Genomic DNA, 15,200 nt, shown 5'->3' with positions numbered 1-15,200 from the left:
CTCCACAGAGGATTGCCTATTATCAATATCACGGATGAGATGTCCAAAGGTTCTTTTGGAAACACCTGGAATGCAACAGGCTAAAAATTTTGCAAGAAAGTCATTTTCTAAAAAGATGATAGCTCTCATATACTGTATGTCTAATTTGTATTTACGAGCTCTTCATCTCACTGTTTTATGTAAGTGAAACGACGTCAAAGTTGTGTGCGTAAGCCTCATTGTCTTTCTATTAAGGCAGGTTTCATGTTTTTTTTTTGTAAAAAATACTTCTGTTTGCTTCAAACCCTTCTCCTTTGTTTTTACCCTTTTTTTTAAAAAAAGTGAGAAAGCCACAAAATGCAGTTTGAAGGTGACAACAACAGTAACTGTGTGTGCACACTGCTGCAACTTCTTGCACCTAAATTATAATTTGTGTTGCGTCCTTCTTTTCATCCATCCATTATCTGCACCGCTTATCCTCAATAGGGTCGCGGGGGTACTGGAGCCCATCCCAGCCGTCTTCGGGCATCGGGCTGGGGGGACCCTGAACTGTTTGCCAGCCAGTCGTAGGGCACACAGAGACAGACAACTAACTCGCTCATTCACACCTAGGGACAATTTGGACCGGCCAGTTCACCTGACATGCATGTTTTTGGAATGTGGGAGGAAACCGGAGTGCTCAGAGGAAACCCACACAGGCACAGGGAAAACATGCAAACTAACAGGAAGGCTGGTAGCTTGATTCGATTCCATGACCGCAGAACTGTGCCGCGGACGCGCTAACCACTTAGTCGCCATGCTGCATGACGTCATTCATATACTTGCTAAATGTCTCTGATTGTATAATTTAGAATGTAAATAATTATTTGTTATCGTTTCTTGTGGCTGAAAGGCATTTGTGTCAGAAACATGTCATTTAAGTTAATAAACAGTGGTACCTGTACTTACAAGTTTAATTTGTTCTGGAAGTAGCTTTGTAACTTGAAACATTTGTAAGTAGAGACACCTTTTAAATGTAAATGCACTAATCTTTTAAAAGCCCAGAAAAACTCTATATTTTTTAAAAATCATAAGTGAGCAACAAAACATGAAACAAATACAGTACATATTAATATTAGATTATCGTACAATAAACATGAAACAAGTGGCACATAATATAAAAAAAACAAAGGAAATAATAAAAATATGAATTTACCTTTTAACTGGTCTCTCTGTTTACTGGTCCCCAGCAGTGTTTTTTGCCTCACGTTTCTTGAAAAACTGATACAATGACGTCTGCTTTTGCCGGCTTTTGACAGTCCATCAAACTGCGCGAGCCAGACGTCAATATAATGAGAGGTAGCCTGTCAACCCTTTTTCTGGGGTGATTCCTTTCCACAAATTCTGAGTCTTCATAGAATTTTGCCAAAATGTTTTTAATTTGGGCTAATGGAATGATAGCTCCTTCCGCCTCCTTGTCATGTCTGAACTGCTCCTGCATGGTGGTGTGTGTTTTCATACCTTTCTATTATATCTTGCTTTTCTTCTTGTCCACTTTTCTGCATGTCTTTCATGGGGTCCATTGGAAATGTTAGCTCTTTATTGCAGTACTATAGAGTAGAGTGTTTACAAAGCAGGAAGGGGACAAGAAGAGCATGTCTGGATTCACGCATAGCATTGCCAGGTAGAACTCTGGGAGCAGCAAATGGCAGCGCATACTTTACTGTATTTTTGACTTTGTATCCTGAAACCACTTTGTAACTAGAGGCAATATTTTCCCATTCAGGTACTTTGTAACCTGAAACTTTTGTATGTATAGACATTATTAAGTAGAGGTACCACTGTATTCAGTTGTATAAAGCAGTGCTTCTCAACTATTTTTTGAGCCAAGGAACATTACTGTCAGTTTATCTTATCCGAGTGTTTGTTAGTTCTGTTTGCATGTGTATTTCTGCCCTGTAATATAAATGTTCATACAACTTCGGCCATTCTCTCGTATTTTTTACTCCCAGCTGACTCAAGTAGTCAGAAAACCAGTAGAGGTAAAAGGCTATGTATATGATGATACTCCCACTCGGGACAATTTTCTTCATTGTAAAGATTCTTAGGCACCCCATCCGTCGAAAATGTTTCATCTTTTTAACAATTTATTTTTAAGGTTGTGTTACCTAAATTGACCGTATAAAGTTTTTTCTTATCAATTTAGTTCACTATGGCTGTATGGGTAACAAAGTTAGTTAAATTTTTTTAATATTTATGCTGTAATCTGATATTGTAATATATTTTGTACTTGATTTTCATATTTTACTGTATTTTTATCTTAGTAACTCAATAAAATCAGCAAAATGATGTGCCAACTGTTCGATTGCACTGCAAATAAAAGAAATAAGCAGCTTAATCGAACAAAATGAACCAATAATTACTGTATACAAAGAAAAAGGTAAATCTGCTCCCACCTACTGATATGGATGAGTGTTACAGTTACTCGGCTGTTTACTGGAAATAAAACAAAGATAAAATTGGGCAATTTCCTGCGGCACATTAGACGACGTCTCGCGGCACAAAAGTGTGCACACTGGCTGAAAAATAAACGAATGAAGCATTACACAAACATCACGTGGTATTATTTGGTGCAAGGGTCTCAAACGCAATTAGATTGGGGGCCGCTAAAGCTCGGATCTGACTGAGGTTGGGCCAAATGGGGTTTTCAAAAAAAAAACAGCGCTGATAGAAATCATTCAGCGGTTCTTAAAGGGACAGTGTTTTATACTTGTCCACCACATGTTGCTGTAATGTGTAGTGCAACCAAAAATTAGTCCAAGGAAGCCTACAAACTACGGAGACTGAAAGTGACCTATTCCAATTTTACCCAGCCTTTCGCAATGAAAGACTCAAAGAAAGGGAAAACATTTTTTACAAGATAAAAACTAGGGAAGATGAAATAAGTAAAAAATAGGCAATCTCGAAAGGGGGAAAAGTAACCATAAAAGGAAAATTGAGATAAACAGGAAGAAATAAAAGAAAGTATTTATAAAGAAAAAGAGACAAAAATGGTAAATGGTCTGCATTTATACAGCACTTTTCAAGTAAATGAAGACCTCCCAAAGGGCTTTACAATGTCCTTCACATTTACCCATTCACACACACACTCACACACCAATAGGGAGTCAGCCATGCAAGGCGCCTACCTGCTTATTGGGGGCATTAGGTATTCAGTGTCTTGCCCAAGGACACTTCGACATATAACACGGAGGAGCCGGGAATCGAAACTGCGACCTCTTGATCTTAAGACGGGCAAAACATGAGAAAAAAAGGCAATTTTTGCTCTTTTTTTCATTATTTTTTTTCTATCATTTTACCCTTTTTTTCCCTTGAGGTTTACTTTTTGTCTTCTTTTTTAGTTTTCAGTTTTCCTTTTTTGGCTTTTTTTCTTTTCTTTTTTTCTTCTTTTTTATTTTTATTATTTATCTTCCTTTCACAAGAAGTAAGGCTTTTTTTAGTCACTTTGAGCCTCTTTACTTTGCTTTCTTCCTTTGTGCTTTCAGCACTTGTTTTCGGTGGCACGACCGAATACAGCGATATCTAGTGGGAAAATAAAACACACTATGACTTTCATATTAAGACGGGGCCCTCAAAATATCACCCTGGAGCCGCAATTAGTCCCAGGGCCGTTGGTTTGAGATGTCTGATTTGATGTATTTCTTCCCTGGGTACTGTTTTTGTTTTTGAATTAATTTGCAACAGTAAGGGAGGATTTTAACTTTAGGATTTGCACCAGTAGTGGGATAAACATTATTAATAAGGTTAAATATTTTTAAAGCAGTAAAAATACAAGGATACTTTCCATGACCACCTTGATGATTAATCACTGATACTGTAGCTCGACCTCACATCTGTCGGATTCTTTATCGCTGCACTTGTAATTCTAATTGGCTTATTAATGGAAAATATGACCGTTGAACGGCCCAAAGGCTCGCTCAGCAGATGTTTGACGAATTTTCCGATGACAGCTAAGAGAGGCGACGCGTCCCACAACGTTCCTTGCGCGTTATTAGTTGCGAAGAGCCGCCGAAGGGCGGCGACCCGACGCTTGTTGCTCGACGAATTCTCAACTTGATTGACAGGAATTCACTTTCCTTCGGCTTTGATGATGTCCCAGTGATCATCTCGTCGAGATGGATTTCCTCACATTTGGAAATATATAGTCAACACGTAAAAACGGATTCAAAAACTCCTGCTGTGCCAATATTTTTGCCAGATGGTATCAAAGTCACTTTGTGAATTGTCTGCACGAACATTCTCAATTCTATTTTTTTTTTCCCTAGCAGGAAAGCAGTATTATACACCAAGGCACAGCGAGCAAAGCGGCTGCTTAGGGCCCCGCAACCACTAGGGAGCTCCCAAGAGTAGTTAACTTATTTTTTGCGCCAACATTGTCAATTTGTGTGTCCATTCGAAAATACTTTTAAAGAAATACTACTAAAATACAGCTTTGGAAATACACCAGTTATACTACTACTGAGATACTAAAAATACCAATACATATGTGAATTTCCCTGCGGGGATGAATAAAGTATCTATCTATCTATCTATCTATCTATCTATCTATCTATCTATCTATCTATCTATCTATCTATCTATCTATCTATCTATCTATCTATCTATCTATCTATCTATCTATCTATCTATCTATCTATCTATCTATCTATCTATCTATAATGTAAAAAAATAACAACAAAAATACTGCAAATTACACCTGTAGCAATACTACACAAATTCTCCTGTGGAAATATCACAAACCTACTACAAAAATAAAACCGCAGCAACACTGTACTACAAAAAATACTACGTAAATGCTGCAGATATAAGTCAAACATTCTTATTTGGAAATACTACAAAATACAACAGAGATAGTACAAAAATATCAAAAATAAAAATACTATGAAATCACTACAGAAATACAACAAAAACCGCTACTTGCGAAATACAACAAAAGTATTATAGTAATACTAAAAGAAATACAACTATAGAAATACTACAAATAAATTACTTCACAAATACGACAAGAATAGTACAGAAATAAAACTACAGTAACAATACAAAAAAATCTACAGAACTTTGATAAAAATCTGTCTTCAAAAAAATTTAAAAAAGACATAAAAAACCTACAGTAATACTTTAAAACGAAATTACAAATGAAGTGTTTGAAAACAGGGACCTAATATACTATTTTGCTCTAATTGTGGTTGCTTCTAAACCAATTTGATGAAACTAATCTATTTATAATGTCACATGCGGCCCCTCACTTCAAATAGTTGCCCACTCCTGGAGTAGAACATGGAATGACTTCTAGCAGGTATAGAAATTATGAGGTAATAAGGGGGCCCCAAATCTAATTTCGCTTGTGGCCTAATGAAAGCTTGGTCGATCCTGTTGTAGACCCTCGGATACGACATTAATCCGTTTTAAGGTGTGGATTGCAAAGTGAAATTGACATAAAGCGGGGGATAGAGACCGATTGTAATAAGCTACAAACACCCCTGTACTCTAGATAAAAATATTCAAATAAGTAAATAGTATATCGTAAGTACTGTACTAATTATAATGTACATGCATATGATTAAATACAATTTTGTAAAGGAAAAATGAAATGTTATTTAGCTATGGTGCAATGTGACTTGAGCTGGTATAGTGAAATTAGTGGGTGGATGGAGATTGGTTGGGGGGTTATGTGACGGGGGTGGCGAATTACAAATCAAACTGATTTTGCCCTTAGAATGTTTTCTTGCTTTAATTGCCTCCTTGTTTTTCAGTAAACGTCCTGGTTTTCAATTGATTAGGATCATGTCATTGAGCGCGGGTAGACATTCACATGCCTGCCTCTTATTGGTTGCTCATTGCAAGCTTTGTTTCCATGGTTATCATGTTTTTTCTTTTCTTTCTTTAGCATCATTGCGAGCCATGGGCACCATAATAAATACAATAAAAAAATACAGTCTTGTATCCCTGAATGTACAAAGTCTATGCAAAACACACAAGAGTCTGAATTGAATGAAGAGAAATGCATCGTGGGAGGTAGTTCAGCCAATAGCACATTGATATATTCATGCTGGGACTAATAGCAGACATGCATTTTAGAGACAGAAGTATGTACGCACGATTACCGCAAAGTTCGAATTGGTTACATTTTGGGCCATGCAAGATAATTTGTAAAGTTGAAATCGTATAGTGGGGAAAAATGTCACGAAGGGAGGCAAAAAACACATCCTATTCCGCCCTCAAAGCAAAAACCTCGTAAGGTGGGGATGCCGTATCCTGGGGGTCTACTGTACTTTCTGAATTGTAAATAATGAAGACCAAGGTGAAAGGATGGGACACTTTGTGAAATATTTAATGATTGCACAGAGTCAGTAACATGTGATCCTGTAGACGTGATCTTCACCTACTGCCGTCTGCCTCTGCCGGCCTTGAGCCAGCTCACAAATTCCTTGGCCGCCTGGTCTTGCAGGTAGGAGCTCATGTCACTGGTGTAGGTACCATCTGCATGGCGCCGGGTTGCGTTCCTGCTAAAAAAGACCACACAGTCCTCTTAGGTTGGGGCGGAAAAGTTGAGTTTCAGATGTCACTTTTATTTTGCTAACATCCTACCTCTCCCTTCTATCTGCTTACCTACCTACCTACCTACCTACCTACCTACCTACCTACCTACCTACCTACCCACCTCTACTTACCTATCTACCTACCTACACACCTACCTACACACCTACCTACCCACCCAACCTACTCATACCTATCTACCTACTGACTGACTGACTGACCTACCTACCTACTTACCTACCTACCTACCTACCTACCTACCTACCTACCTACCTACCTACCTACCTACCTACCTACCTACCTACCTACTTAGCTACCTACACACCTACGTTCCTATCTACCTACCTACTTAGCTGACTACACACCTACGTTCCTACCTACCGATGGACCAACCTTCCTTTCTACTTTACGACCTTACTACCGATCTTTGTATTCTTTTTTTATATCTTGTTTTTGTCCTGAGATTGATGGCAAGTTCCAGAGGCAAAGTAAACTTCTTGATAAATTCTTTATAATGCTTTAAAATTATATACCTCGCTGGGAAAATACGTACCTGCTGCTGCAAAATAATATTTTAAAATGTCATATCAATCGTACAACAAGCCATGAATGTAATTGCCATTTTAATTTCTAAATGCACAGAAAACTTAAAAAAAAGGAAAGTTAAAAAAAAAAGAATGGAAAATAATTACATTTATATTTTTCCTCATTCTTACTTTTGCACTATTGCTGCTACTGCCATTAAACTATTTCTTGGTTGACGTACAACTTGGGCCATTTAAAAACCACATGCATGTAAGTTTTACCTGTCTATCCGAATATTTTTTTTTTTGGGTAACTTTTAAGTCTTTAACTAAATGTTTATTTTGAGTGCTGCGTCTAGGCTCGTTGTAAACTATGCACTCTACGTTGTAATAATACACTATTCTATTCTATTCTATTCTATTCTATTCTATTCTATTCTATTCTATTCTATTCTATTCTATTCTATTCTGTTCTATTCCACTATATTATATTCTATTCCGTCAAGTAAATTTGATTATAATCTGTGTATCCTGATCGATGCGACCGACAGGCGAACATTAAATTAATGATTAATTCTCGTTTTCTTTCTTAATTTTCTGTTATAGTGAGTCTCGTTCCACAGTCGACCACAGAGTGGCAGCACACATTATTGTAAAGTGGTGTAATTTTAGTTGAAGAAGACCCATGACTGATTTTCACCATTTGTTAAAAACGTGTGCCTCAGCGACGCCTGTAGGTTCATTTTTAAATATATTTATTTAAAAACGCGTTTTTTTTAAATAGAGGAATGCTGTACAATAATCTGCTCTTTGACGAAGTATTGCGTTTGTTTGAACATCTTTTGAAGGTGCCGTAAATGCTACGAAAACGTAGACAAACGTAATGAAGTCAACAGAAAAAAATAATTTAAGAAAATAACATTTTTTTTCTTTTTACAAACGTTTTTACTAAAGTTCTGGTTCCGGTACAGCCAACCACAATAGTTAAATTTGGGATTGGAAAAGTTATTTGTTAACTCAACGTTATTTTTGTTAAAAACTACCACTCAAACATTGCCGTTTGATATTGACCAGCAGGGGTAGCTGTTGCTAAAGTTAAGTCTGCTACAGTGAAGGATCTGACCCCTTTCAGTTTCTCTGAAAATCACCAATGACTACTGAAACCAAGTTTATGCAAACTTATTTTTTTACAAAGACGAGCATGTTGGATCAACTGGAAACAAACTGTCATCATCTTGTCTTTTACAGACGAAGTCCCGCCCAAGGATAAGGACAGAACACTACACACGTCTGCCCGCAAACTAACGTACGTGTCTACGTTGCGGCCACATTGGTCGGGTCAACGTCAAATCCTAATATACATATATATGTTTATTGTACGATAATATATATATATATATATATATATATATATATATATATATATATATATATATATATATATATATATATATATATATATATTACAAATTGTCCCTAAGTATGAATGAGCGAGTGAGTTGTCTGTCTCTGTGTGCCCTGCGACTGGTTGGCAACCAGTTCAGCGTGTCCCCTGCCCACTGCCCAAAGAAAGCTGGGATGGGCTCCAGCATCCCTGCGACCCTACTGAGGATAAACGGTGCAGATAATGGATATATTTATATAATATATATACACACACACATAACCCCCTTATGCATAGACATATATAGAAAAACATCATCATAAATATCATCTAGTTTTGATGTCATGTAGAGCAGTTAGTGAAACGTGTGACTCGGGGGTATGTTTGCATACTCTCTTGTTTTTGGGCTTATTTCCAGGCGAAACAAACAAACAAAAAATTTAAGACTGCAGGCGGCCAATGCAGCGCAACAGGGCTACAGTCATTTGCCGCATGAAGGGTTAAAACTATTAAACGGTTCTAGAAACACCAAAAGAGGATTGTATTACAAGATTTATTTCATGTCAAACTGCATGCTTTGCGCATAGCCAAGTAGTCACTGAAGCTGCCCAACAAGAATAAATCCATAGGCAGCACAATGAGCCGGCATTCTCTTTTAGATTTTTTTTATGCTCCATCCACATCAACTGGAAGAGTCTGCTAGTTCTACCTGACTAGCTAAGGCTCGCAGTAGGCATGCAGCTTAGGGGCATGTTGTATCTAGTGTTCTGTACATATCTCTTGTCACACCCCTACATACAGGATTCTTTAAGAAAATTAGAATATTGTGGTAAAGTCATTTTTTTCTGTATTGCGAGTTTTGTATTGTTTTAATTTTGGTATTCACAACTCAAATATTGCATCTCAAATTATTAGAATATCATTGAAAAAATACAAGTATGCTGTAGACTATAATGAGCAGTATGCAGTAACAAATGAGAAAAAACTTTCAAATAATCAGTTGATTTGTCATGAATCCGGGATGTATGATTTTTTTCTTAATTGCATTACAGAAACTATGAACTTTTGCACAATATTCAAACTTTCAGAGAGAGAGTATTAAATTTTATTAGAATGACAATTTAGCCCATGATGACAAACCACAAAGTTCGAGGCCTGAGGAAGTTCAGGTAATTTTGGCTCAAACTATTACCTTTTTATGAAGGCTCGTTCCAAAACACTCACCCGTTTCTTTTTGAGTTCTTGAGCCACTGAACAAAGTCTTGCGCTCTTCTCGTTTCCAGGTATTTGCTGTAGTCGTTGGAAAAGGTTCCTTCTGAATGTCTCTTCATGCTGGAAAGCTCGAGAGGTTCACTCGAAATGGAGTTCTCGTTTAGAAGCCTGGAAAGATGAGTGTCAAGAAATTACTGGTAATTAGCAAGTTATGTCATTTTATTTTATATATCTAGTAAGGATAGAAGTGTAGAACTATAAAGAAAGCTCCACAGTAGTTTTTCTTGTTTGGAGCTATGCAAAAATCTAATTTTAAAATAAGCACTTATCTATCCATCCATTATTTGCACCACTTATCCTCAGTAGGGTCGCGGGGGTGCTGGAGCCCATCCTAGCTATCTTCGGGCAGTGGGCAGGGGACACCCTGAACCGGTTGCCAGCCAGTCACGGGGCACACAGAGACAGACAACTCACTCGCTCATTCACACCTAGGGACAATTTGGACCGGCTAATTAACCTGACATGCAAACTCCACACAGGAGGTTCGATCTCATTACCTCAGAAATGTGCTGCACACACGCTAACCACTGCTCCGCCGTGCTGCCCATAAGCGTTTATATTTAACCTATTTAAAAGTGTTAAATTATGTACATACAATACATTTGATATTCAGGAAACAATTTTTTTTTTTAATCTTTTTTTTCTAAGGAAAAAATGAAATGACGTAAATTTGTCATAACGCTTTACCTCCAAATAGTCAAAGAAAACTCATTAAAACAAATCTCAGAAGTTTATTCAGATTTTATATATATATATATATATATATATATATATATATATATATATACATATATATGTGTGTGTGTATTCTTCTACATCACATTTATATACCTTTATGGAGAAAATGAAACGAGGGACATATATTTTATGTGTTTAATTGTGTTTTTTATTACAGTATTTTTTGCCATAACGTTTTGTTTCCAAATACTTTAAGAAATGCCATGAAACCAAGCCCCAAAGTTAACTAATCAGATGAAATGTATACAATCCTTAGTCATACATTTTTTTTCAATGTCCCGCACTAGTTGGTTAGTGTTTTTTTATAGATTATTTTTTCAGGTGGTAAATTGCTTTAAAAGAGTTGAGACCCTATGCTCTTGAGTATTTAATCAAGGTCACGTATTAAAGATTTCGACAAGAGGATCGTTATTTCTTTCAGTCAGTGAAAGGGAAAAAAAATCCTGCAAATTAAGTTTGAATTGAGCTGAAAATAATTGATATATTAAATGCAAAACACTTATTAAAGTTTAATGTATAAGTATCTAACAAAATATTACCAAGCATTATGCATTTCTTTAAGTATTATCTATGTAATTTAATATTATAAGTAATATAAGTATTCTAAACGAATCAGTAAGCCGAATGAATAGATATCATTGTATTATGTTATTATATGTATAATTTAGTATCACAGTCCATATATAAAATTTTAGTTAAAATGACTATTTTTAAATGAATACCAATAAGAGTGATACGTTTTGCATGCAATTATGATAATCTTATATTTAAAAAAATGTCGTAAAAATATAGAAAATGTTATGTTGAAAACAAATTAATGTCAGTCCAAATGGTCCTTACATTGAGTTTTTGTCGTGGTCGGACAGCTGCCAGCTGCTTTGGATGATGATGAGGAGCAGGAGTCCAGCCAAAGAGTGAGCGTGTTCCATCCTTGAAGCTTCTATTGCAAGAGAAGTCAAAGGTTCGAGAAAAACAAATCTCAAACCATTCTTTAATTCAAAACAAGTCTCACCAGTGGTTTTAAATTTCGACGGGGGGTTTGGTAGTTGGGTGAATGGCGGGGCCTCCTTGTGGCGTCTTGATGCGTTTCATGGCCGATCCTCTTTGCGCTCCGTCTTAAATAGTGGAGAGCAGGCGAGCTCTCCCAGGTGACTCCCCCGTCACTGGTACCTCAACATCCTCGCTTTCACGCTTGGTCCATTAATCAGCTTCTGACTCATTGAGTCTTATTTGACTCCAGCAAACATCAGGCGGTCAGGAAAAAGCTCTATTACTCACGTATCCGATGCCCAATTACTCAGGCAATGATTCGGGATTCATATTGCCGATAAATATTTACAACCACAGTGTTCAAAGACAATAATAATGTTGATTTGTCTAATTATCATACTATCCATACAGTAGTTATGGTACCAGAGACTAATTTTGTTGTGGCAATGACAGTACATTTGTCACAATTCTTGGAATAAAATAATAGAATGGAATTTATTGTCATTTTAACATGCGACACGCACTACAAAATTAACAATCATCTCTGGTACCGTGACAATAAAAAGTGTGATAACGAGATAAAATCTCCTGCCTTTTTGCAAGTCATCCATACCACCGGTTGTCTAGTGCTCTCACAACTAACCTAATCGACGGTTCTAGTGTTGTGCATTATTGTCTTTTGTCAACTGTGTACCATAGCCTAGATGGTAGTGTGCCCGCTTTGAGACTGCGAGGTCGCTGGTTCGCGCCTCGGCCGAGTCATACCTAATTGGTATAATGGCGGCGCCCTCTGTTGGCTGCGGCTGCATCGACTCGCTACAACGGGTCAGGTGTATCGACATTTCGTTCTGTGTACATTGTTACAAAGAATGACAATACAAAGGAAATTATTATTATTATTATTATCTATGTCAGCTGTGGTTCTGGATTTGTGTACCAGTCACCCAGCTGTGGTTCTATGAAGTTGATTTGATTTTTGCAATCCGGAGATGGAATGAGAGCTTGCTCTGTCCACTCCACGCATCTGCCCGGTATTGCAGTACTTCCGGGAGCGGTGCATTCGCAATGATCGCAGCAAGGCTTTGAGGCTAGGACCTTAGCTCGGCCTTTTGGCTAAGAGTAAGTGTCCCGGCACCTTGGCTTTGTAGCGTATTATGAACTGACCGATAACGGATAATGGATAAGTAATAAAGAAAATAGAACAATACCCCTTAAAAAATCTCCCCCCACCTGATCCTGGACCTGTTAAGTTTATGTTCCATTGACTTGTGAAGAAGTTAAAGAGTGTTATTTGGTTATTATTTATTTCATAAATAGTCTCATTTATTTTTTGACTTGTTTTGTGAAGAATCCAGAATGGTTAATTGATTGTGTTTTTTTCACATTTATATACTCCTGCAATCGTCACACATTTAGAAACTGACCCCAGCCCCTCATCAGAGAATGGAAACGTTACGTGGCCTTCACAGGAAAAAACTTTGGGGACCCCAGCTTACAATCTATGCTCAATGTTGAGATACTTCATGATGAAAACCCACAGAACAAACAATAAACGCTCAAAAACGCCAGCCAATCTCCCTGAGCTAATTTCTTGGGTGAGCAATTAGGGGTAGACGGATCCCTGCACACATACATACTCCCCTAACGGATCCCTGCACACATACATACTCCCCTAAGAATATCCATATTCTTCTGATTTGTAGTATTTCGTGACATTTTTACCAAACAATTCTACTTGAACCATTTTGAAACCATTATTTAGGAAAAAAATGATGGTTAATCTATGCGTAAACGATCTTAAGTAACTTGGGGAGAGACAAACTTTAAGTGGTATGTTTGTGCTTATGGGACAAAGGCTCTGGCATTATTATCATTTCCTAGATTTAATCAAATCATCAATCGTCACACGGGGAAATAAAATGTGCTGAAGAATTAGTTTTTCTGTGGAGATTGGGTTTGGTGTTTTTTTCGGGAATTTGTCTTTAGATATATGGTATGGTTTTCAAATCTTTTTTGCAATTTTTGCTTGAATGGCTTTTTGAGTCAAAAATAATCTCGCAGAATTTGTACGGGTTTTTGAAACCCTGAAAAATGTTTACATCTTAATGTTGTTTTCAAAGTCAGGAAAATGTTCGAATTTTTGGGTAAAGTGCTCGAAAATGCTTGAAATTATTTCCATTGCCTTGTTTCCTGGCAGTCTGAATCGATAGACTACGCTTTTAAATATATTTTCCTTTAAAAAGTGCATAAAAATGACACTGATAATGGCTCCAGTCCTCATTATTGAGTTAGTCATGCGAAGTGTTACTGCCCTCTACCGTCACATCCAAGAGGACAGGTTTATCAGACTCGTCATAAGAATTCAGGCTCTTTTTCGGCTTGGCTCGCTCAGATTTTTTTTGGGGTGACATAATATCAATAGTATAAAAACAACGCAACAAAATATTCAGTGATTAGTAATTTCATATGTTTTAGAGGGGATCCATGAAAAACACATGAAATATAAATTGAAATATTTACAGATCTACCAAAGAAATCCAAAACAATTTCAGATTTTTACACACTGAACAGATTTAAAGTTGAACAACAACATAAAATCCCTGAAAATACAAAAAAAAAAAAAATTAAAGATACTAACCTAATTGCCACTTGTGATTAAATGGAAAATAATTAACATTCACAATTACTTTTTAACTAATGTACTCACAGAAATCCGGGAAAAACACGCAAAAAAAATATGAAATAAAATAAATAAAACAAAAAGCAAAAGATCAGCAGTCAGATTGAATGAGCTCTGCTTAAAAGCAATCAATATAATTGAAATGAGTCCATTTTGGCTCATTTTTCTGCTTTTTATACAGACAGTACTTTTTTTTTTGTCTTCAAAATCGAACTCCTTTATTACCAAACACCTATAGAGCCTTTTCAGTGTTTGTATAAAAAGTGTGACGTATTAAAGCAGAAAGGCAGAATTCATGTCAGTTTTTAGCGGCCCAATGACACAAAAAGACTGTAGATCATTAATAGGAACAGCGCAAAATAGGACAAAGTATGTGCAGGAGCAACAGAGCGATTTCATTTTATTCATCAGAGAACAAAAAAAAAAACGTTCTTTTGATCAGCGCTGGATTTCTTCCTTTGAATGTACTAGAAAAATTGGCCTTGAAAGTGCTTGAATTTGGCAATGACAAATGTGTACAAACCCGGCCCCTGGCCTACAATGTCAACCTTATACTGCACTTTGCTATCCACTGCATTTTAAGCAATTGTGGTTTTGAGCAATGCAGAAAATGGAGTATATTGAGACGCAGATTAAAATTATACGTGCATCCGCATTTTATACCTAGACATGTGGCACAGCTCACTAGCTAAAGCAGGGATCACCAACATTGTGCTCACAGGCAGGCCCCCTAAGAACACATAAGTAGCTTGTGGACCAGTTCTGAAAATATATCAGTGAGCGGTCAATGATGGTTCATTGTGATTTTTTAAAATTTTAATTCAAAGTCAAGACCCACGGTCCATATTTTGAGGTTTTCTACAGCACATAAAATGGACTAGATTCACTATTGTATTAGACAAAAAAAATTTCCTTCAAAAGTGTGATTTTGGGTCCATACATTTTTGCACTGTTTTATTTCAATAAAATTAAATTATAGAAAAGTGCTATTATTTTTTTCCTTGAAGTCAATTAAGCCCACTTTTGCTAAGATAGAAACTAAAGGCTTCTAATTGTG

At 36.8% G+C, this 15,200-nt stretch overlaps 2 protein-coding genes, 1 long non-coding RNA gene and 1 pseudogene across 5 annotated transcripts in view; 3 read left to right on the top strand and 1 right to left on the bottom strand.

Moving 5' to 3' along the window:
- The window catches only part of slc4a10b (solute carrier family 4 member 10b), a 31,499-nt gene extending 28,928 nt beyond the window's left edge, over positions 1–2,571 (top strand). For both annotated transcript variants that reach the window (XM_088352931.1, XM_088352930.1), the window contains one exon: positions 9–2,571. In XM_088352931.1, the coding sequence (XP_088209057.1) occupies positions 9–84 (76 nt within the window). In that variant the 3' untranslated portion in view covers positions 85–2,571. The remainder of the gene's footprint in view (positions 1–8) is intronic.
- A 3,751-nt stretch (positions 2,572–6,322) lies between these two features.
- Positions 6,323–11,607, bottom strand: gcgb (glucagon b). Of its 2 annotated transcripts, none has more exons than XM_088352336.1 (4): positions 11,486–11,607; positions 11,314–11,413; positions 9,688–9,843; positions 6,323–6,524 (listed from the first exon to the last, which is right to left on the bottom strand). In XM_088352336.1, exons 2-4 carry the CDS (start codon positions 11,400–11,402, stop codon positions 6,401–6,403), a joined length of 369 nt encoding a protein of 122 aa, XP_088208462.1. In that variant the 5' UTR covers positions 11,403–11,413; positions 11,486–11,607; the 3' UTR covers positions 6,323–6,400. The 2 variants fall into 2 exon arrangements, with proteins under 2 accessions (XP_088208462.1, XP_088208464.1); XM_088352338.1 differs by having other exon boundaries at positions 6,323–6,521.
- On the top strand, positions 7,767–14,975 carry LOC148352804 (uncharacterized). The gene is made up of 5 exons (XR_015852648.1): positions 7,767–7,812; positions 8,328–8,385; positions 9,747–9,872; positions 11,340–11,434; positions 12,880–14,975. It is a non-coding gene; the product is annotated as an uncharacterized LOC148352804 (long non-coding RNA).
- Positions 12,408–12,528, top strand: LOC148352805 (U2 spliceosomal RNA; annotated as a pseudogene).
- Positions 14,976–15,200: the final 225 nt, after the last annotated feature.

The sequence above is a fragment of the Urocampus carinirostris genome, chromosome 14 (assembly GCF_059441175.1).
Source record: "Urocampus carinirostris isolate Australia breed hairy pipefish chromosome 14, RoL_Ucar_1.0, whole genome shotgun sequence".
Lineage (NCBI taxonomy): Eukaryota > Metazoa > Chordata > Actinopteri > Syngnathiformes > Syngnathidae > Urocampus > Urocampus carinirostris.
This window is presented reverse-complemented; position numbering and strand designations above follow the sequence as displayed.